The 23,761-nt window shown below is 31.1% G+C and overlaps 3 protein-coding genes across 4 annotated transcripts; 2 read left to right on the top strand and 1 right to left on the bottom strand.

Annotated features, from left to right (window-relative positions):
- The first annotated feature begins 114 nt into the window (after window positions 1-114).
- LOC111285819 (transcription factor MYB93-like) lies at window positions 115-2,355 on the top strand. Its single transcript, XM_022875430.2, has 3 exons — window positions 115-449; window positions 553-682; window positions 1,093-2,355. Exons 1-3 carry the CDS (start codon window positions 314-316, stop codon window positions 1,793-1,795), a joined length of 969 nt encoding a protein of 322 aa, XP_022731165.2. The 5' UTR covers window positions 115-313; the 3' UTR covers window positions 1,796-2,355.
- A 2,800-nt stretch (window positions 2,356-5,155) lies between these two features.
- LOC111286324 (lactoylglutathione lyase) lies at window positions 5,156-9,687 on the bottom strand. 2 transcript variants are annotated; one of them, XM_089761861.1, is made up of 9 exons: window positions 9,579-9,687; window positions 9,320-9,442; window positions 9,147-9,208; window positions 8,798-8,858; window positions 8,557-8,636; window positions 8,381-8,451; window positions 7,690-7,779; window positions 6,373-6,495; window positions 5,156-5,476 (listed from the first exon to the last, which is right to left on the bottom strand). In XM_089761861.1, exons 2-8 carry the CDS (start codon window positions 9,413-9,415, stop codon window positions 6,395-6,397), a joined length of 561 nt encoding a protein of 186 aa, XP_089617987.1. In that variant the 5' UTR covers window positions 9,416-9,442; window positions 9,579-9,687; the 3' UTR covers window positions 5,156-5,476; window positions 6,373-6,394. The 2 variants fall into 2 exon arrangements, with proteins under 2 accessions (XP_089617987.1, XP_089617988.1); XM_089761862.1 differs by lacking the exons at window positions 5,156-5,476; window positions 9,579-9,687 and having other exon boundaries at window positions 6,372-6,495; window positions 8,381-8,480; window positions 9,320-9,572.
- A 4,328-nt stretch (window positions 9,688-14,015) lies between these two features.
- LOC111285230 (putative CoA ligase CCL7) lies at window positions 14,016-22,400 on the top strand. The gene is made up of 6 exons (XM_022874558.2): window positions 14,016-15,248; window positions 15,628-15,817; window positions 16,537-16,682; window positions 21,697-21,764; window positions 21,890-21,992; window positions 22,108-22,400. The coding sequence occupies exons 1-6, from the start codon at window positions 14,232-14,234 to the stop codon at window positions 22,219-22,221; spliced, it is 1,638 nt and encodes a 545-aa protein (XP_022730293.2). The 5' UTR covers window positions 14,016-14,231; the 3' UTR covers window positions 22,222-22,400.
- Window positions 22,401-23,761: the final 1,361 nt, after the last annotated feature.

Genomic DNA, 23,761 nt, shown 5'->3' with positions numbered 1-23,761 from the left:
ATTTTGAGATGGAAAGCTTTATTAGCTTAGTTGATTAAGCATATAAATTGAAGTTGGAAACTGATACAAGGTTCCTATCATTTTGACTTTGATGTACCTTTGAATAAATTAAAATTTAATTACTAAGTTTGTTTTTTCCACAGCCAAGTCTTCGTTATTAAAAGGCAGCAGGCACACCGATCCACATCCCCTACCAAAGTTTTAATAGGAAGGAAGGGAGACCTTTGGCTTCTTAAAGAGGTCAGCAGATATCCAAAGGATCACAAGACTTCTGTTGAGAGATAATTAGGAAGAAAGACTGAAAGAGAGAGAGATGGGGAGGGCTCCTTGTTGTGACAAGGCAAATGTGAAGAAAGGGCCATGGTCTCCTGAAGAAGACTCAAAGCTGAAGGAGTACATAGAGAAATATGGTACTGGTGGGAATTGGATTGCTCTCCCACAGAAAGCTGGTAAAGATATAATCAAAAACAAAGATGCCTCTTATCTCTCCTTCTCTGTCTAGTAGTTTCGTAGCTAATTTTTTTTTTTTTGTTGGTTGTCTTTGAATATTAGGTCTGAATAGATGTGGGAAGAGCTGCAGATTGAGATGGCTAAACTATCTCAGGCCCAACATTAAACATGGTGAATTCACTGATGAAGAAGATAGGATAATCTGTAGCCTGTTTGCTAGCATTGGAAGCAGGTAGGTACTCCTAAATTTTTCAATATTTTTTGTAAAAGCTTCTTCTCCCTTCCCTATTGGCTCATGATTTCAAGGCAAAATTAAAAAGGAAAAAAATTTTCCAAATTTATATGGGTATCGTTCATTTCCTTCTTACCAAAATTATCATCTGCCTTTATGACGGAATATTAATGAAATCTACCTAAAAGGGTAACAGAGAAAAGATATAAATAGTTTTTCATTTAAAAAAAAAAAAAGAAAACCTTAAATTTCATGAACTTGTTTACCTCAAGAATCTGCTTTTTCGGATAATTCTACTGCATCCATGCCAAACTTTAGATTCAACATCATCACCTACTTACAACTGTTAAGAAAGAGCACGAATTTTACTTTTTATGGAACGTTTTCTTTTCTATCATGCAATTTTGCAGATGGGCAATAATAGCTGCTCAGTTACCAGGCAGGACTGACAATGATATCAAGAACTACTGGAACACCAAGCTTAAGAAGAAGCTCATGGCTATGAATTCTCAATCCCAGAGAAAACCACCACCATTCCCATCTTCTCATCACAGTACTCCACATGTTTCATTTCAATCTTTATCGTCACTGTTCAAAGACTCCACTTCTTATTACACTCCAACCAGATGTTTCGCAGCCTTTGAACCCATGAAATCAGTTCAATCTGACCTTTTCAACAATGAAAACGCTACTTTGGCTACCAATTCGTCTCTTATTCATACCCCAGAGAGTTTGCTGAGTCACGTGCAGTACCATCCAGTTAAGGAAAATTTTCTCATGTTTGGGAGTGAACCAAGCTGCAGTTCATCTGATGGTAGCATTAGTCATAGCAGAGAGATCAAGCAAGAAGACATGAGTAATTTTCAGAGTTTTGGTGTCTCTAATGGCTATGAAGATAATCAGAAGTTCATGTTAAGTTATGGCACCAACAATGGAGGTGAAAATGTTAACCAATGGACTGAGAAACAAAGTGGGTACTATGGAGAATGCCCATTAGACTATGATCTTGAAGATGTTAAGCGACTGATCAGCTCTAGCAGTAATAATTGTTGTGACAACTTCATTGATGAAAAGAAGACACAAGAGAAAGTCATGCACTACTACTACTACTGACTGGACTGACCGCAAGTGTAAAATCAGAAAGATTTGATGGGGAAAGGGTTAAGGGGTAAGAGACAAGAGGTAAGGGGCAAAGGTGAGGGGGTGGGGGAAGGATTTTGGATGGATGGATTGATGGAGTAGAGATTCAGACTAAAGACTTTCAGTTTCTGGGGTTTTGTGCTCTGATGAAATGAAACATTTTCTTCTTTTGACAGTACATGGTAAAGCTTTTTATTTTGTGCAATTTTCTTTTTGGGAAGGTTAACTGATGATAATTTGTTGTTGTACGGACCCTCGCTCACTGCAACCCCCAATCAGAAATCAATGTTTTATGAAAACTAGACAAGTAATCATCAATCAGGAACAAAGAATCCCTATTGTCAAGGGAAGCCAAGCATGCACTGTTCTATACTTCCTCTTTTTAATTAATTTCCCACTGAATTATCAAGACATTGGCCAGTGATTAATGGGCTACCGATACAACTTGAAAAGGCAATTATAGCCCTAAAATATATATGTTATCCCTCCACTGAAGGGCGGTAAGGTCTTTTTAGGTTCTATGCTTGGACTGTTTGTCAAAAATATTTAGGTCCAGAATCTTATTTTAATTAACTAAGTCAGATTTAAACGTGGAAACTTGTTTACCAATGTATTTTAAAACAAAAGGATGATGGTGGAGATTTGGGAATTTTATGGAGAGGAAAAGCTTTAACAATGACTCACAGTTAAACATAAACCCAGTTTTTCTAACACACTCCTCTTTAATTACATTTTTGTATACCTATTTTAAAGAATTGGAAAAGGTCATCAACTCTATGCATATGTGATCATTGTGATAACAATAAAAATTCAAATAATGTTTGTTTGGAAGTTGGTTAGATCAATCATCATTTGAAAACTAAACCTGAAGACCTTTTGGTTGGTAGAATTCTGGATTCAAAACCGGAGATTAGTCTGACTATTGCTCATCTCCAATTTAATTAGGATACATACGACAAATTAAAATAGTATGATAGTAAAAGCCATTTTACTGTATTTTGGAGTAACCTTAATTGCTTTGATTTTTTTCATAAGTAGTGCTATTAAGGAGTCTAATTAAAAGTAAATGAACCATATTAATGCCACCAAACCCTTGTTTTAAAGATTAACATACCGTAAAATGATTTTCAGCTGCTTGATCTAGTGGTCAAAACAATCTTAAAGAACACATCAAGGCTGGGATTCGGACCCCAACCTTTCTCCCTCCCCTTTAATGTGGGGCTCTGCCCCCCCCCCCCTTGAATGACAAAAAAAACATACCATAAAATGAAACCGATTTCGAGTACTTTAATTATATATCAACTTTTTCTTTATGAATGTAATATTATCAAATGACATAAGTTAGCATGTGTGTAATATCATTCTTGTTTTCAATATTTTGTAGATACAATGACAGAAGTTAGCATGTGTGTTTTGGTAAATTTGGTCATTTTATCTCTTTTTGGGTATAATAAGACTATATGAGCTTCATTTAATGAAGCAACACCAAAAATGGTAGAGATTGAGAACGGTAGATATAGGAAAATACATTAATTATTTGCATGGATGCTGTCACTGCCTAAGAGTCTTATATATATATATGTGTCTCTTTTCTAATAATTATAGTTTTTTTTCCCTATTATTTGCTGGTAGTTGACACTTCAGTTGTCTCAGCAAGATAAATTTAATCCAAAACCATAAATTATTCAACATTTTCCTCTCCTTCTTGGGTACATAGAATAAAGATTTTCCTGTTGAAACTATACTCCAGCTAGTTCAATAAAAAACTTCATATGTGAGCTTAAATGTCTTATACTCACTGTCATTCTTAACATTAATCTTTACGTATTTAGAGATGAATTTGGGATGGAAAATTGAAATGTATGAAATGAAGAAAGATTGAACATTATATATTTGACATTGTAATTGATTGACAGGGAATCCCCCCATTGGGAAACAGTCCAAAGGGCTCCAAAATTGCACGATCACAAGATCTCTGTCAGCCTGCATCACTGTGTCATGAGATCCAGCCTAGTTTTGTGGTAAGGCCAGATATTTAAGAAAAAACAAACAAACAAACACTGTTCCTATCTGAAACCTATATTATTATTATTATGAACATGATTTATAGGGAAAGATTAATTGGGTTGCCACTTGCCAGCCATATTTGCTTAACAAATTGGAAATTTGGTACTGCTACAAGTATAATTTTCTTTAGGTATAGATTGTTTTGAAGCAATGCGGAAGGCATTTCTAGGTCTTTTCTAGTGAAGGTCAGAAGAGCATGGTACCTACTGAGAGAATGACACCCAAACAACTATTTTTTTCGAACTTTTTTTTTTCAAACTAAATAATGAAATGATGATCTGTTGTCAACCTACAAAAGTCTTTTTTTTTTTTTTTTCTTTCTTCTTCTTTGAATATGACTTTGAAATATTGGCAGAAGTGGTTTTTGCACTTATAATCCAACTTTAAAGGATAGTTAATCAATTATGTTGATTACTAAATTGCACTACTTAGATGAAAACGTTACAACTGTATTGCAAATGACTTAAATTAGTTTATGCAATTGAGCATGTTGTTCAGTAATTAATACATAATTTTTGCTTTATTAAATTAGTTTTTGCACCTGAACATTTGATTCAGTATTTGATACATAATTTTTATTTTTTTAATAGGATTCTAATAATCTCTTTTTCAAATGGAAAATTTTAAATTGGGTTTTGAAAATTGTTCTTAAGAAAAAATATAAAAAACACGAATGTGTGAATGCGGTTGAGAGAGAGTGTCAAACGAATTTAGCTAATGAAATTATTTTAACTTATAATAATTGTATTAAAAATTGAATCGTGGCACTATTATCAATGATGAAAATATCCAACTTGGAAGGGAAAAAAAAATCAATCCCAATTTGGATGGCTTAACAACTAAGCTTGTCTCAAGGCAAAAAAGGAGTTAAACCAATGAAAATTAAAGTGAATAGTGGAATACTTTATTGCATGCAAAAGAACCAACTCCTTTCGAAACAACTCTTGAACTGAACCTGAAGGCCATCAGCCATCACCTTTTGAATTGTGAGGGTGGAAGATTAGTATGGTTGATGTTTACAACTAAACTAATTGATCCTTTAGCTCTTCATATTTCAACGAAATTATTTTATAGAATTCCATTTTCCTCGATATTGTAAAAGATGTTTGAAACCTGAAGTTCCAGCCCTTGAATCACGTTTTCAAAAACCCTTATCCGTGATCCAATCGTTGAAGCTTTTGTGCTTCATGCTTGACTTGGCAAGCACTAAAGGGTTCTTGCCTTGGTCATATTGTTCAAAAATATATTTGTTACAGACTCAAGAGATTGACAAATGCTTGATGATAATGTTTGGAACAAATCATACAAAATGGCGACAAATATAGTCTAAAAAGTTTGCTTTGGTTTCACAAAACCAACAAATTATTTGCCACAATAACAATGCCCATTATCCTGTTTGAAATAGTTGACAATGACAAGCAGAAGAAACACATACTGGAATGCAATTTACTTGAATTAAAATTTCATGGATGGGGCTGGGTTCTTCTCTCGAGAAGTTCTGGAAAGCAGACGAACTGATGTATTGGAATACACAGTCACACTGAAACTGGGACGATGAGTGAAACCTGCATATGCCATCTTTGTTTCCTGCATCAGGACCAATATGTGTCAGATTGATTCCCAATGATCTACAAAGAGAAATAAGCAACAAGAACTACCCTTTAAACGACCCACCACCCCACATTTCGTCTATTTATGTTTTGCAAATTTCAAGTTCAAGAAAGGGATCGAGAGGGGGATCATCAGGTGAATTGCCATGACTGTTGATTTCCTGGTGTGAGAGACACGGAAAAGCAGCACTAGGATTGAGATAAAGGTAGTGGAAGAGATATATCAAGTAGGCATTCATATTTTCAAGATTGGCCAAAACAAAGGTTTTAGGTTTTAGGAGCGTATATAATTGGAAAATGGTAAACTTCACCAATGATTTTCCATTCATGCCAGCTTCTTTTTGACAAAATCATTAAGCTGATTCTGTTTTTTGAGAAATCATTAAGGTGATTTACGATGCAATGCTATGTCATCTGACGTTAACGATAAAATGAAAACTTAATTTAGAATACAACAAATAAGAACCATACACCATTGATAACTCTATTTTCCCATAGTTGAGACCCTACAGACCTCTTTGACTTAATGGATGCCTCCAGATTGCAGAAATAAACATTCCAGCATCAAATAACTGTCTTGACTCTCTATGAAAATATTATTCTTGCAATCTGATGCCAATGGATTCCGACACACCAAACACAATTATCAACTTGAAACTTAGAAATAAATCTTTGCTGTTACCATACTGGTAAAATGTAAATATTGTCAAAGACACTCAAGCAGTATGGCTATGGAAACAAGTAACAAAGTACATGAAAAAAGGGTGGCAGCCAATAGTGGTAAGCAATAGCTTTCACTGAGATTACGAAGTCAAGCATAAGGGGACCTAATTTTTGACAGAAAATCGGTAAAATAAAAACTCAAAAAGCTACCTGAACTTTCTGATGCACTAACTCAGGCAAAACGCCCAATTACTTCTCCAATAGATTTCAAATCAAAGATTTCAATCCAGTAACCATCAGGATCCTTAATGAATGCAAACCCTTTCATCTTCCCTGCAAACAAGATTGATAGGTTAGGCATGAAGAAAAGCATTTTTAAAAGGTAATAAACTAAAAGCAAATATTTTGGAGGCTGCCTTTTTTCATTCATGCCTCGTAAGTACAAGTTAATATTGCTCACAATAGAACCAGATAATGCTGACAAGTCCTTTTACTTAATCAAACCAAAAACAAGTTTGCTACTAATTCAGGAATCTGATTAAAGTAACATTGAATATATGAATGCACATGAGGACACATATTCCTATTATTTTGGTAGCAGTAGCACTTCTAGAGGGACTTCTGCTGCCCTAGAAATCAAAATGTGGAAAAGAGTAGTAATACTTTAGGTTAAGTGATAAATATCTGCTTCCAACTATGTAAAACATGCTCCTCAATCTAGGTGAGCAAAGAATTGATCCTTGCAGTAATGGAGTATACATGTTGATTCATACATATAAATATACATAAACACCATAACCACTGGCATCCATGCATTTGAGAGATGAAAACTAGTAAGTGTTATTAGAGTGAAAACGCCAGCATTAGTATGGTGACCATTTGACTTGTATGTTAATAAAGGATATAAAGATGGTGTATAGAAAAAGATGTTATCAAAAGAAAATAAGCAGATTGCGCACAGTGAAAGCATGTTTAGAGAACTATCCTATTTGGCAGGTCAAGAAAAGGATTTTAGCTGCATAACCAAATAAAATGCTCCCTTCTAATTCTTCATCATTCTTGGAAGACAATGAGAAATGTTAACCATCCTTTTGGAAAGCTGTGTCTCTCTTTTGTTTGAGCATACGATGAATTATTTTTGTTACAGAAAGATATATATGCATAACTGTTTTAGCTTTTCCAGTTTTTCTCTCTGCCTGTTCTCCATTATTTGAACACTTATCATTTTAGACTTAAATTACCATGCCTCGTTAGTTTTACTCCTTTTGGAGACAAAGTGGCTTGGCACTATGGCTCAAACTCAAATCTCTACCAAACCTCAAGCTCCAAACCACCTAAGTTATGCCGATGTGACAAGTTACCCTAAAAATTGATTAATTTCCTTAAAAGACAATGTAACAATTTCTCTAGCAAATTACCAGCTATCAATACCAGAAATCCACATCAAGAACTTAGATGGAAATCAAAATATGCATTGAGACATCATATTTTTCTTAATAAATCTATAATCTAAACAAGATGGCTTACCCTCATCTGGTTTTTTGACAAACTCTACTCCAAGGCGTGCAAATCTCTCACATGCCTTGATCGTATCATCCACTGTGATGCCAAGATGTCCTGAAAAAGGAAAAGAGGACAATTAATACCTAAAAATCCCAAAAGCTCCTTAAACACACAATCCACATATTTAGAATGGAAAAAGCAAACAAGCTGTTGTTCTATCAACTTGAAATTAGAAGTTAATCCACCTAGAAGCAGAAACTGTTTGATCAATTACAGCATAATTGTTAAGATAAGCGCGTGGGTTTATTGAAAAGAAATGGTCAAATTTAAACTACGCTTATTTGAAGCATAAATCATAAGACACTAAAATAACAAAACTAAACTTTTCTTACTATGTAGGGTTGACAAATCATAAGTAGTCCATGGGTGAATAAATTCAGTTAATCCTAACCAATAAAAATCACTATTTCAATAACAACAGCACAGGATGGCAGTCCCATAAGAGATAAACCTAAACCAATGCATTTTAATGAAGATTAGTACCAATAATACAAAGTTTTCTTTTTCCTATCAGCATCACCGAATAAAAAAATTTTGGGTTTCACTAAGGCATAGCAAATGAATGGTATATGCCATCAAATTGTCTCATTCTCTAATTTGTAAACCAAAGAGTTAGAAGAAATAAACATTAGAAAAGAGGCAAATCTATTCATACCGAAGCCACGAGGTTCTGAATTCCCATTGTGATATCCTTTGAAGTCAGGGTCGCTTTCAGTACCCCAATTACTGTAGGAAGCATTAAACTGTTAAACATGCTATACAGCACAAGAATGATTTTATCAACACACCAGGAGGATTAAAATTTTTAAAAAAATAATGATGTATTCTTACTGTGTTAATTCTATTGTTGCTGGTTTTCCAAAGGTCCAAACTGTTTTATCAACTGGGTCACTTGGGGCTGATGAAACATCCTACATTAAAGGACATATGCATCTAGAATCAACATCATTATTATTAGCAAAACAGTGACACCTAAAACTAAGAGCTGAAGTGAGATGAAACAATAGGCCACTATAAGCGAAGACTAAATAATACAAGATTACTTGTAGCAGTGTAATTATATGGATTTTACCTCATAGCCCAAAAAGTAAATAGAAAACTTCAATTCTGGTACATCTATTCTTTTAAGCAACCTGAAAACGATAAATGACAAAAATGGTAGTTCATATTAAGCTTTAATAGATTCCATTAACTACTAGAGCACAAAAACAAGAGTCAATTCGAAAATGCTACGATAAATAAAAGTTTCAATTCACTTCAATTTTCACAACACTGAGATATTTTCAAAAAAAACCTTTGATTCCTCATTAAATAGCGAACTAACTAATAAAATTAGATATAAAATATAAACGGTAGACTTGCTAAACTAAAAAGAAAAACCCAAAAAAAAAAAAAAAAAAAAAAACTGCAGTATAACTTACGACATGCCCAACACACGAGAGTAAAAATCGAGACTGACTTTTGGATCCTTAATTCGAAACATCTGCAACCAAAAAAAAAAAAAACCATTAACATAAAATTTCTTAAAAATCATATATAGATAGACAGATAGATAGATTGATAGAGAGAGACCAAAGAAACATAGAAAACTTACAGTTTGCTGCATGAAGTAGCCCTTGGTGACTTCATCGGCGGTAGTATGAAGCCCAGGGTTATTGGCAGCTGATTCTTTTGACTCTGATGACGCCATTGAATATAACCTAAACTGGGTTCGATCCTACAAAAACCCAAAAGTTTCGATTAAATTTCTAAAAAAGAAGATGTTTTGAGATAGGGCTTTTAGAGTTTAGACGTTTTAGTGAAATGATATAAGATCAATGAATTTATTTTAGAAAGTTTAAAAAAGAAAAAACCTTTGGGTTAAGGGGTTTTGAAATGAAAGAAAATGAGAGTGAAGAAGGTGATGGCAAGGTTTCCCAGTCAAATGAAACAGCAAAAGTCGAAATAGGGCGGCGGAGGCTGAAAAGGAAGCCATTTTTGACATTGACAGTCAACAAAAAAATCAAAGACAAGACTTTCTTTCCCTTTGAATTTTAAGAGTTGCTAAAAGTTAAGCAATGACTGCGGCAAAGTACTAATAGATTTTGGATGATTATCCAATTCATTAAAAAAAATCCTTAGAAAATATGTACCAATTCCAAAGTTTATTATCGTCACTACGAGTGTGAAAGAGAAAAACATATATTATATGATAAATGGGTGGTTTTTTTTTTCTTTAAAAAGAATATGGAATGAGTGAATAATTTTTTTTTAATATATAAAATAAAAAATATAAATAAGAAAGAAATACTCCTTTTATTTTTTTTGTTATTATGTTATCTTTATTTTTTATAATTTTTTATTAATTTGGTGTTATTTCACTTGGATATAAAATTCAATGAAAGCATTATTAATAGTATAAATATATAATTGAAACTTTTTTCACCTCTTGACTTAATAGTTAAAAAATTTAAAAAAAAAAACATATATACGTGAGTTTTAATTCCATTATTTTTTTTTTTTTTACAAATGTTTGTCCTCGTTTGAAAAAAAAAAAAAAACATAGTTGGAATTATGCTTGTGGTTCCAATAAAGTACAGGAGAATTTTTTTTTATATATTTTTAATGGTTTTGGAGCTTTAGACTATTAGTCTCTTAGATAGGAAGTACTTGGTCTTTTATAAATATTTAAATTCGATTTGAAAAATTATGTATGGAAATTTAAATGAAAAAAAAAGAATAAATGTTATAATAATAAAAAATTTACTATTTGATCAAATTATTGCTTTCTTGAATTTTTTAACAAAAACTTGAAATTTACGGATTAAATTTTGGTTTAATGACAAAAAGAATTGTCCTAAGTTCATTTGTGGATTTGATTATTTAATCATAATCTTATTTTTAATTAATTATTTAATAATTATAATTTGATTATATAATATGATAATTGATTATTAAAATAAATAAACGTTTAAAATTTAAGAAAATTCATTTATTTGTTAAAATATCATTAGACGGATGCCTATAATACTTATTAAGAATTATTTAATTATTATTTGAGAAAAAATGTTTACATTTAATGTATTATTTTTGCCAAATTAAAAAAAAAAGATTAACTTTAAAAAATCAAAACTTTAATCCTATGTGAAAAAAAAAAAAGTGATTTTAGATTGGCTAAAATAACAAAAAAAAATCATTGAATTTTGCTACATTAGTTAGATAAAATACTTATACTTTTAAAGAAATTATCAAATATATTGATAGTAAAATTTTTTAACTTTACTTTAATAGGTGAAACATACTACTTAGTGTATACGTTAAAAAATAAAAATTAATTTTTAAAAAATTGAGACATGTATTATCTTATTAATTTCATTTATGAAATTAAAAAATTTTATTGACAATGTATCTAATAATTTCTTATACTTTCATTACACCTAAATAATTTTTTAACTTTTAATTTACAAGTAAATAAACTTTTAAATTTTAATTTGTATATAAATAAGTACTTAATTTTTAATATGTATCTAAATAAATTTTTAATATATATTAATATTTTATATAAAATAAGAACACATATAAATAAAAATTAAAGAATAAGAATTTATTTAAATATAATATAAATAAAAAAGTTTTAAAGTAAAATAGATTAATTCATGAATTTTTTTATTATTTTAACTTTTTGGATTAAATTTCTTTTCCTTTCATTTTTATCTCTTTTAATTTCTTTTATCCTGAAACCCATATAACTGAAATCTCAGTTATACAACAAAAAAAAAAAAAAAAAGAAATCTCAATACTAAGGTGTCAATCTTATATATATCCAATGAAAATTTTGATTTTTTATCTAAATAAATATGAAAATGGGTATTACATTATAAATACAGAAGATGTGGATGGATATGATTTTAATTTTTTTTATTTGGTATAAGGATGAAGATAGGTAATATAGCACTAATCTCGTACATGTACTTTACATATATATTTATATATTTTTAATATATAAAATTTTTATTAAATAATATAAATTATTATCTTATATAAATTAAAATTAATATATTCTTTATTGACAAAATATATATTAATATATATTTATAAAAATTTTACTTAAATATACAAGATAAAAATAAAAAAGCAAAAGAATTTTAATTTTTAGCTTTTTTGAAAAGTTATTGGTATAAAAATTACTCATACCTATGGATTCAAATAATGTTGCAATAACGATATTGCGGTCATTATTTAGCAGAATCAACACCCACCGCCATTACTATTCAATTGATATTGGGTGTGAAGAAAATTCATGTCTTTATATAATTCATTACAGCTACAAGAAAAGGTCATAGCGGCAATATCATAACACAATTAGTGCTATTTCCTTTTTTTTCCATAATTTAATAAAGAATTTGTTTTCATCATCAAGTATTAAAATTTCAAATTTTCAATAAAGATTAACAAAATAAAACCCTAAACACAAAAAAGAAATCCTAGATTTACAATGATTCAATAAAAAAAAAGGCTAAATCAAAAATAAAAAAAAGATTGAGATCAAATAATAATAAAACACTCAAAATTACATTTTTTTTTCTGTTTAAATGTCTGCAAATTTGTGTTGTATAGGACTTAAAAAAATTTAAACCTTAGAGAGATTTTGTTTGAAACTTTAAATCTCAAAAATCCTTATATGAGCACTCTGTGGGCATAGGTTTGGGATTGTGCTAGTTGGATCGAAGAAAAAATTAGATGAGTCATAATATTGATTGGGTGGAAAATTGAATGAAGGTGGAAGCTTGAAGAATGGTTAGTTGACATGGCTGGTAGATAATTTGTGAGAATGGTAGAAAGTAGGGGTTGAGAACAAAATGAAAGAAGTTTAAATGAAAAGATTTGGAGGATACTGGGGAATTTTATACTTTTAATTGAAAGAAATATTTGTATGTAATGGAGAGTTTGGTGGGCATTAAGTTTGGTCAATGCTTGACCAAACAATTTTTTTTTTTATAAATTTAAGGGTAAAATTTTAGAAAGAAATAATTAGTTAAAATTGAAAAGTTTTGAAAATTAATTTTGGTTAAAAAATTTGAGATGAAAGAGTTTAATGTAAATTTGAAAGGTATATTATATTATAATTTAGATGAAAAAAATAAAATATTAAATGATTAATATATTAATTTGATTTTTTATTTTTATTTTTATTTGGATTTTATTGTTTTAATATTTGCATGTTGTTAATTTTTTAAATGTGAATAGTTTACTATAATATTAAAAAATTGTAAATAATTTTGTTATATAAATAAAATAAGATAATGTGTCATTAATTACTTTAAAAATCATGAAAAAAATTTATAATTATAATTATAATTATTATATTTTATAACAAGTTGTACAAATAAAAAAAAATTTATAATCGTGATAACAATAATGATTACGATAGTATGTGTTATATCCCTAATTGTGATAAATGCAACACAATCAAAAATATATTTGTGATCATAATTTAAATTTTTACTCATACCCATTAAAAATTCACAAAAATAAACATAAAAATAAATTTAAAATATCTATAAATACTATAATAAATATAATATAAAAAATAAAAAATAAAAAACTCTACCCTATTTATATCCTAACAATTAACATCCCCACTCAATACCAACCCTAAAAAGCAGGCCACTTGAAAACCCAAAACCGAACTTTATAAACTTCCTAATTTTAAGGGATTCCATCTCCACCTATTGACTTTTTCATTTTGAAGTAAGCTGATCATTTTTTGCTGATTACGTATTAGCTTTACAGAGGGCAAAAGGATCAACATGGTGATGCTGAGTCAGAATCCAGCCGTACGATTATTGTATTGCCCATTCAATGCCAATCTAGCTTCTTTCTATCCTCATGCGGGAGATTCTTGCCACATCATTTTCACGGTGTTTTAATTTTTAAATGAAATATTTAATTATAATTTCAAAATTTTTTATTTTTGATAAATTATATAATTCATTGAATATATATTCAATAAGTTATATAGTATATCAAATTTTTATATTTGATAAATTAAAAAATTTATATTTAAATTTATGAAAAAATTATTTTAAAAAATCTTACAAAAAACTTTTTATTTTTAAATATCTAAATCTGAAAAATTTTAAAAATTTTTGAATATGTAAATTTAAAAATCTTTAAGAGATTCGGAATTTATAAATACAAAAATTTTAAAAATATTTTAGCTTTGTAAATTTCCAATCTTAAATGAAACGAAAATGAAAAAAAAATAATTAAAAAAATTTTTTTAATAGAAACTCCTCGTTCTTTGCCTTGGTTGCAATTGGGACAAAATTATTTGGTCCTGATATCTTATCGCTACCGTCATCGTTTTGTTTCCTGTCCTCACCTGCAATTGCTTCTTCAACTAAATCTTTTATATTCATAAAGTAATCATATTCCTTCTCACTGCCAGACACACGTCCATATTCAAAGCTTCCCTTTTTTATTATCTCGAACAATCACCAAAAAGAGAAGAAGAAAAGCTTTTAATGGAGAAATCTGGGTATGGAAGAGATGGCATTTACAGGTCTTTAAGGCCACCTATAGTTCTTCCCAAGGAACCAAATCTTTCCATGGTGCAATTTCTCTTCAGAAACGTCTCTTCTTACCCTGACAAACCAGCCCTCATTGATGCTGATTCTGATGAAACTCTCTCTTTCTCTCAGTTCAAATCTACCGTCATCAAGCTCTCCCATGCTTTTCTCAATCTGGGTATCCACAAAAACGACCGAGTCTTGATCTTTGCACCCAATTCAATCCACTTCCCTCTTTGTTTGTTTGCTGTAACCGCAATTGGTGCCATTGCGACAACTGCCAACCCCGTTTATACTGTCAATGAACTCTCAAAACAAATCCAGGACTCCAATCCGAAGCTTGTTGTCACTGTCCCTGAATTGATTGACAAAGTTAAAGATTTCAAGCTCCCTGTAATCTTGCTTGGTTCTAAACGAAACCAACAACCATATGATCTAAAAAATGGGCCAAAAATCCTATCTTTTCACGATCTTCTCGATTTAGCGGGGAATGTAACGGAATTTCCCACGGTTTCTGTTAAGCAGACTGATACAGCAACGCTTTTATACTCTTCAGGCACGACAGGGGTCAGTAAGGGTGTTGTTTTGACACATAGAAATTTCATTGCGGCGGCTTTGATGGTGATCGTGGATCAAGAACTTGCTGGGGATATGCACCGGGTTTTCTTGTGTGTTTTGCCTATGTTTCATGTTTTTGGGTTGGCGGTTATCGTATATGGGCAGCTGCAGAAGGGAAATGCTTTGGTCTCAATGGCAAAGTTTGACTTTGGGATGTTTTTGAGGAATGTAGAGAAGTATAGAGCAACGCATTTGTGGGTTGTGCCTCCAATTGTGCTTGCTATGGCTAAGCAGAGTGTGGTTAAGAAGTTTGATCTTTCCTCAGTGAGGCAAATTGGTTCTGGTGCTGCTCCTCTGGGGAAGGAGTTGATGGAGGAATGCGCAAAGAAGTTTCCTCAGGCTGTGGTTATGCAGGTACTTTAGTTATCAAGTATTGAAAAGTTATACTGAATTACAAGCTGATATGGTCCCGTGTAAGCATAAAAAAAATTGCAGTAAATATCCAAATTGTGTTAATCACGGTTGTCTTTAATCAAATTGATCTCTTGGACGATATTCTAATGGGAAGCAAGGAATGCTGAACGTCACTCCTGGATGTTGCAAGTCATCCATTAACCTGTTGGTATATGTGAAGTAGGATTGAAATTGTAAAAATGATGTTCAGATGTTGGCTTTGTATATTTTGGTCGGATCGGAAATTTGGAAGTTGTTCCAATTAATGCTTTGTGAATTTTTAGTATTAGCTTGGAGTATAGAAGTTGCCTTCTCTTCATGAAGCTTTCTGTGGTTTCAGGGCTATGGAATGACCGAAACTTGTGCCATTATTGCAGTGGAGAATCCCACAGTTGGTGTCCGACATACTGGTTCAACAGGAAAGCTTGCTTCAAACATTGAAGCTCAAATAGTCAGTATAGAGAGTCTAAAGCCCCTTCCTCCAAATCAATTAGGGGAAATATGGGTTCGAGGGCCCAATATGATGCAAGGTAATAGTATTTGCTTGTTTTTTCTCTGAGGAAATGAAAGAAGATTGATTTTTGGGTACAACTAACAGTCCAAGTAGTTATTCGCCTGTCGTATTACTGCTCTGACTTCTATTTTACTCTGCGAAGTTGTCCTTTTTAGTAATTTAATATCAGCAGATGCTGATTTTGATTCTCTGCAAAATTTGATCCCCATGGTCTCCCTGATTCTTCTCTGCTTAAATTGATGGGGAGGGCTAGGGATGAGCTTTATGGTTTTGTCCCCCTACTTTATGCTCCTCCCACTCCTCAACATTGCAGATCTGCTGATCTATAATTAGCTCTTGCCATATCTAATTACATGCTTAAACTATTATGTTATTGATATCCTGTTTTAATCTCCATGGGCCATTGAATGACTTATTTTTCTTCAATTTTTGTTTAGTATGATTTCAGGGCAATTTTTGCAGGTTTTCAATCCTAGTTAAGACAAATTATTGGATACATTTGAATTTGATGATATGCACAATTGCACACTGTATATGCCTAATTATTCAGCCTCTTTCATATGATAGTAACTCCAAGTTACGCATCTCATACTTAGATCGGCAAGATTCTTAATAATCCTTATTTGTTTTCAATTAAGTGTTTTGTCATTTATTTCCAGGTTGTAAGTTATTCCGCAAGCACATGGTGTCTTCTGCTGTTTTCTCTGACACTACAATTTAAATAACTATTTTCAGGTTACTTCAACAATCCAGAGGCAACAAAACAGACAATAGATGGAAAGGGTTGGGTACATACCGGAGATCTTGGATACTTTGACGAGGATGGGAATCTCTATGTTGTAGATAGAATTAAGGAGTTGATTAAGTGCAAAGGTTTCCAGGTAACTTATTTTATTGCATTTTTTATATATTTCATTTGGCTACGTTGAATTTTGTATCAAATAAAAGTTTCAGTAAAAAGAAAGATGCCTCAATCTTCATGAATAACAATATATACAGATATAATAGTGTGGAAAAACTATGAAAATAAAATTGTGCAGAAAATTAAGAGTAAAATTGAATATATATTGCAAAACTGCTCATGAAGAATTATACAAGCATCTTAAGTTTATGTAGACCTAACTAGTGGGTAAACTAGAAAACTAACTCTTTCTAAAAACTGATCCCATAATTGAGGAATTGTCTATCCTAATTTTTGCCCTTAATTCTAGAGATACAAATATAAATATACAAATTACAAGATTACAATCAACTATAAATAAGTGTTTTCCCACACTCCCCTCAAGCTGGTGAATAGGTGTTTTTCATTCTCAGCTTGAAAATAATTTCTTAAAATGTTGCACTGTTGAGACATTTAGTTAACACATCTACAAATTGACCATTGGTTGATACATACGATATACAAATCAACTCACTGTCTAGTTACTCTTTTATGAAATGCCTGTCTATTTCAATGTGTTTTGTTCTGTCATGTTGCTTAGGATTGTGCGTAATGCTTTTTGTAGACTTGTTATCACAGTAGAATCTCATTAGTCCATCCAACTTGATCTTCAAGGCTTCTAGAATAATCTTTAACCATAGTAGTTCATAAATTCCTTAAGCCATTGCTCTGAATTCTGTTTCAGCACTTGATCTTGCCATCACATTCTGTTTTTTACTTTTTCAAGTCACAAGATTATCAGCTAGGAAAGTGTAGTAGCCTGAGGTGAATCTTTTATCAGTTACTGAAGTAGACAGCTTGTAGGTGCACTTCTTTAGGACTATACATAAATTGACTTATCACACTCGTAACATATGCTATATCGGGTCTAGTATGTGAGAAATAAATGAGTCTTTCAACTAATCTTTGGCACATCTCTCTATTTACGACAGCATTTTCATTAGCTTCTCCAAGTTTATGATTAAGATCTATAAGGGTATTTGCAAGTTTACATGCAAACTTTCTAGTTTCCTTCAAAAGATCGCTTATATATTTTTGTTGTGAAATAAAAATATCATGCCGTGAGTGAGCTACTTCAATTCTTAGGAAGTAGTTCAATCTCCTTAGCTCTTTTATCTCAAATTCTCTAGCCAAACACTATTTTAGAGATTCTTTCTCTTTTTCATCATATCCAATTACAATTATATCATTAACATACACTAATAGAACTATGACTCTCTCTAAATCAGAGTGCTTGATAAACAATGTGTGATCTCTTTGACTCTGCTTATATTTCATTGCTAGTATTACTTTGGTAAATCTCTCGAATCAAACCCTAAGAGATTGTTTAAGGTCATATAAAGTATTTTTTAGCTTGCATATTTTGTTTGCTTCTAAATGACCTCCAAATCCCGGTAGAACCTTTATATATATTTTTTCTTCCAAATCACCATGTAGAAAAGCATTCTTTATATCAAATTATTGAAGCTGTCAATTGTAATTTGCAGCCAATGATAACAAAATTTTAACTGTATTCATCTCGACAATTGGAGCAAAAGTTTTATGATAATTCACTTCATAAGTTTGAGTGTAGCCCTTAATCACTAACTTGGCTTTATACCTTTCAACAATACCATCCATCTTGTATTTTACAGTGAAAACTCATTTACATCAAACTAGATTTTTTCTTTTAGGCAATTCTACGAGTTCCCATGTCTTATTTTCTTTAAGGCCTCTATTTTTATTTTCATGACTTACCTTCATTTCTCACTAGATAATACCTCGGATAATGTAGTTGGAACATAAATATTTTTTACGCTCACAAGAAAATTTTTGTGGGATGAAAAGTTTTTCAAATGACACAAAATTAGAGATTAGGTATAGTGGATGCTTAGTATATTTTTTGGTTCCTTTCCTAACGGTAATAGGTTGATCATAATCATTAGTTGTAGTTTTAAGAGATTCATGATCATTTTGAAAAACAGAGTCAAAAACTGTAATTACTTTATTTTTAGTGTTAAGATCAGGTTCTTGGACTGGCATTGGTTCAGGATCTAAAACTTTCATTTTTGAGTACACCTGTAATTCTTTCATAGAATCAAGAACAATATTATTTTTTGTCACATCTTCTGTGTTTGGAATGGGTTCAGACTCAAATTCAATGTTTTGACTTGAACTTAGAAGAAACATATTTCGATTCACAAAGATTAATGGGTGAAAATGTTGAAGAAAAAGACAAATCCATAAAAAAGAAGTCTTTATATTTATCTTCCATGAATGAAGTTTGCCTCTGAAAATAAGGTTGAATAAAAAATAGTTTACTTTCTTCAAAAGTGACATCTGTAGACGCAAAATTTTTTGATAGGAGGATAATAACATTTATACCTTTTCTAAGTTGATGAATATCCCACAAAAATGCACTTAATTGCTCTAGGATCCAAATTTCTCTTATTATGACTGTAAATATGAACAAATGATGTACAACCAAATATCCTAGGTGTTAGATTGTTTATGGTATTAAAATTGGGATAGAATTGTGAGAGTAGTTTCATAAGAGTTTTAAATCTCAAAACACTTGAAGGTAATTTATTTATAATATGTGTGGTGGTAAAAACAGCTTCTAATAGGATTTTGGTATGTTTGCTTGAAAAAATAAAGCTCGAATTGTGGCTAATAAATGATTATTTTTTCTCTCTGTCATTTCATTCTGCTGTGGAGTTTAACACAAGATGAGTCATGAATAATTCCCTCCTTTTGAAAATAAGTAGATAAACTCTAGTTAAAATAATCTCTTGCATTATCAGACCTAAATCTCTTGATTTTCACTCCAAATTGATTCTGAAACATGTTTTGGAAGCTTGAAAACATACTATTCACATTTGATTTGGATTTCAGTAAAAATATCCACGAGAGCCAGGTACATCATCTATGAAAGAAATAAATCATCTTGCACCTGAAATATTAAGAATTGTAGAGGAGCCTCACATGTCACTATGAATCAAGTAAAAAGGAGTAAAACTTCTTTTATTGCTAATTGAAAAAGACACGTCTGTGCTTTGTAAGTTCACAAACATCACAATGAAAATTTTTGAAATCTAATCCTTTAAACAAAAAAGGAAACATATTTTTCAAAGTTTCAAACGAAAGATATCCAAGACAAAAATGATAAAGCCAGATTGTCTTTATTGGAAGATTTTTAAAAAAAATGACAAAGGTATTGTTGATATTACTTGCGTTGTTTGGTGTCTCAAAATAGTATAATCCATTCTTCTCCTTAGCAAGTCCAATCTTCTTCTCAAAACTTTGGTCCTTAAATTCACAATAAAATAGATAAAAAGTCACTTTGCAGTTCATATCTCTAGTAAATTTTTGTATAGATATCAGATTAGTAGATAATCTAGCAACATAAAAAGTCACTTTGCAGTTCATATTTTTGGTAAGTTTTTATATAAATATTAGATTAGTAGACAATCTATGAACATAAACATTTTTAAGAACAAATAAGAGATTAATTTGAACATCTCTTAATCCTGTCACTGTAGTAAGTGAATCATCTGCAACAATAATTTTTTTATTACTAGAACACTGGGTATATGTATTAAACTTCAGTGAAGAATGTGTCATATGGTTTATGGCTCTTAAGTGAATGACCTAAAAACTCGTAACAAGCTTAATCGAGAGATTTAATCCATGAGAATCAGAAGCTTTACTTGAACTAGATCTCTTACCCAAGGAACATACCGTAGTAGGCTTTTTAAGGGTTTTCAATAGGCTTAGCTTTTCAATCTCTTCTATGTCCAACTCTTCTTGTTTTCGAGATATCTGTAATATTTAGGTGATTTTTTCAATTGACACTTCCTCAAATTGGGTGGTAGTGATATCTTTTTTTGAATTGAAACAAGTATTAAGATATAACCAAAAGTAACTCTTTGCAATGAAGGTTAAAAAAGGGAAAAAGAAAATAACTATGAAGGGTGTAACATGGTTCAACAATGAATGCTTAAAATAAAAGTCAACAATGAAGGTTGAAAATTTTGCTTCACAAGAAGAGCCTAAAGCTCTAATATCATGTGAAAAAATTAAGAAATAAAACTGTGTGAAAAATTAAGAGTAAAACTGAATGTATATTGAAAAACTGCGCATGAAGAATTATACAAACACTTTAAGTTTATACACAACTAACTGTAAACTAGGAAACTAAATCTTTCTAAAAACTGATCCTATAATTAAGGGATTGTCTATCCTAATTTTTGTCCTTAATTTTAAGGATACAAATATAAATATACAGATTACAAGATTACAATCATCTGTAAATAAGTGTTTTCTCACAAATAGTTTCAGTTATTCCTTTGGGAACAATTTTAAATATGTATTAGAAAAATAACTGATGAACTTTTTCTTTATAGTATTCCCTAGTTAATGTATCTTCCTCAGCAGTATTTCTTAGAATACAATTGATTCACCTAATTGTTGCTATATGTTTATCTTTGGCCTATGCTTTCATACTACTCAACTAGGAGGTTCTCTCTTTAAAAAAAAAAAAAAATTATATTTTACAGTATTGATAATGTTGTTGATGTACAGAGATGGAATCTCCTCTCTGATATTTGTAAATCATGAAACAATGTTATTATTAAAGTGCTGATAATAAAAATCTTACATCAGTTAAGAATTTGGGCATCTTGTGCTCATACTTACAAGGGTCTCCCCAACTCTTGCCAATAAGTTTTAGGTTGAATGCTCGTCCAAATATTTAACAATTATTGGTCATTCATTCAATATGTCTTAACTTTGAAAACTTACTACGATGTCCCCAGGGGGTTGCAAACTTGCTATCTGTAACATGTTTTACATTGAATTTTTCATGGTATAGATGGTTTCTTTGCTGTAGTGTTCTGGTTTTAATTATTTATGACCCTTTCTGGTGGTTCCAAAGTTAACGTGCATGATTTAATGGCTTCATAAACACTCACCAGGTTGCGCCAGCAGAGCTTGAAGGACTACTTTTATCTCACCCTGAAATATTGGATGCTGTTGTCATTCCGTAAGTTGCATTGTACCTATAAATTTTAACTGTTTGGATCATTTAAATCTGCAAAATATCTATATGGAGTTCTGCCTTGTGATTTGTAAAGACAATATCGAGAGTTAGACATTTCCACTCTACAGATATCCTGATGCTGAAGCTGGTGAGGTCCCAGTTGCATACGTTGTTCGCTCACCCAACAGTTCGCTCACTGAAGAAGATGTTCAAAATTTTATTGCTAAACAGGTAAGATAGCCTTTTTTAAGTTAGATATCTCAACTTGACTCAAGTGAGCTCTTATCTTCTCATTTCTGATTGTTAATGGGTGCATATAAAATTGAATGTGTTTTTCCCCTTCCAGGTGGCTCCTTTCAAAAGATTAAGGAGGGTGACATTCATAAGCAGTGTCCCAAAGTCAGCTTCTGGGAAAATCCTTAGGCGAGAACTTATAGAGAAAGTACGATCGAAAATGTGAAATTCTATGATTCTGTTTTTCACATAACAGGAATTCAAACTAGTGGTTAAGATAAACATGCCTTTATATATTTTTACAACAATCTTATTGTCGTAAAATTACAATGAACAACAACTGATTGTTGCTAAATTATCACCACAATTTGTGACTTTATGATTATCATCTGCATGTTCTGGCTAGAGTGGTTTGGGGTGAGAATTTGGATTAAATTTACAATCTTAATCAATCAAGCATTAAACTCCTTCAATGCAACAGGTTAACATGTACATGAGATGGCAAAACACAGCCCAATCGCCCGGTCTCATGGAGGGACAGAAGGCTCCATTGCTAGATGATAAGTGATAACCAAGAAGTATTTTATGGGTTTGACTACCAAGAGTGATACCAGAATACGTCAAACCGCCTAAAGTCAGATTTTCTTAATTGTGTTTCAAACTGCCATTCCTGCAAAGTCTTTCTAAGTTGCATATGAAAATACCCATAGAAAACTTGATCGGTAAAACTAAAGCTGGATGGTGCCAACCGCCTTGTCCCCATCAAAACGTAACAAGAATTTCATCCTCAAAAGAACCAAAAAAAAATCAAGGTCACAAGCATGCACTTCAAAGTGTTTAAATATTAGGTATATATACCGATAGAAAATATGAAAGATTTGGAAACTCAATGAAGAACATAACTGTGACAAAGAAAGAGAGAATATTACATCTTTGAAAGGACTTAGGAGTTCAGTTTTTGACTATGAATGCAGAAGGGTGACCTGGGATTAGTTGTTTAGCTTCTTGCAGGTGAAAGGTAGAAGAGTTCATAAGATGGAAGGAGAATGGAAACGAACGGAGCGGACCTTGGATTAGTTTTTTTGACCCACCAATAAATTTACTTGTTACATGAACCCCATAGAAGGTAACATGATACATAGCCCCCGTTTGCTTCTTTTCTAGTCGTCTAATGGTGTTTTCTTGTCATTTTTTTCAGAAATTTATGCTTTTGTATTGAGACCTAATATGTAATCATAATATGATTAAAAGGTCAATGATGCAAATGAAAATTCAGAAAAATTTTGAGGACAAAACTGCAGTGTAATTAATTTACTTTATGTTTTGTGATTGTTTCTTTTTTTTCCAATTCTATCGTTACCTTTGCTTGATTGAATATCAATCATAATCATAAATTAAGGGTTTTTTTTTTCCTTATTGACTACAAGCATGTTTCACTACGAAATTTCAGTTCTAAATATGGTCACTTTGTTTCCCAAGTAGCCTTTGACAAATTTCAAAGGAGACTATATATAATAAGTACCCATTTATATTAGTGTAATTTTTATTTTTTTATATATGGATCAAAATTATTAAATTTAAAAATATTATTTTAATTCAAATGAATCATGAATTTAAATTTGATTTACGAAAAAAGTATAAATGGATCATTCTCATAATATATATATATATATATATATTAGTTTTTTACACGTGTGATGCGTTAAAAATTCAATTCAATAAATAATTTTTTTAGATACTATAATAATTATTATAAATACTAACAA

The sequence above is a fragment of the Durio zibethinus genome, chromosome 6, assembly GCF_047325235.1.
Source record: "Durio zibethinus cultivar Kanyao isolate XHJ-2024 chromosome 6, ASM4732523v1, whole genome shotgun sequence".
NCBI classification, from domain to species: Eukaryota; Viridiplantae; Streptophyta; class Magnoliopsida; order Malvales; family Malvaceae; genus Durio; species Durio zibethinus.
Note: the sequence above shows the minus strand (reverse complement) of the source record. Positions and strands in the feature narration are given on the sequence as shown.

What these genes read in the sequence shown, in the direction of transcription:
- LOC111286324 (XM_089761861.1), bottom strand. Translation starts at nt 9,415, where the DNA reads ATGGCGTCATCAGAGTCAAAAGAATCAGCTGCCAATAACCCTGGGCTT. An exon ending in TCTCGTGTGTTGGGCATGTC is followed by an intron (nt 8,859 to 9,146) that starts GTAAGTTATACT and finishes TATCGTTTTCAG; the next exon opens with GTTGCTTAAAAGAATAGATG. An exon ending in TTCAGAACCTCGTGGCTTCG is followed by an intron (nt 7,780 to 8,380) that starts GTATGAATAGAT and finishes TTCCTTTTTCAG; the next exon opens with GACATCTTGGCATCACAGTG.
- LOC111285819 (XM_022875430.2), top strand. Translation starts at nt 314, where the DNA reads ATGGGGAGGGCTCCTTGTTGTGACAAGGCAAATGTGAAGAAAGGGCCA. An exon ending in TGCTCTCCCACAGAAAGCTG is followed by an intron (nt 450 to 552) that starts GTAAAGATATAA and finishes TTTGAATATTAG; the next exon opens with GTCTGAATAGATGTGGGAAG. An exon ending in TTTGCTAGCATTGGAAGCAG is followed by an intron (nt 683 to 1,092) that starts GTAGGTACTCCT and finishes GCAATTTTGCAG; the next exon opens with ATGGGCAATAATAGCTGCTC.
- LOC111285230 (XM_022874558.2), top strand. Translation starts at nt 14,232, where the DNA reads ATGGAGAAATCTGGGTATGGAAGAGATGGCATTTACAGGTCTTTAAGG. An exon ending in AGGGCCCAATATGATGCAAG is followed by an intron (nt 15,818 to 16,536) that starts GTAATAGTATTT and finishes AACTATTTTCAG; the next exon opens with GTTACTTCAACAATCCAGAG. An exon ending in TTGGATGCTGTTGTCATTCC is followed by an intron (nt 21,765 to 21,889) that starts GTAAGTTGCATT and finishes TCCACTCTACAG; the next exon opens with ATATCCTGATGCTGAAGCTG.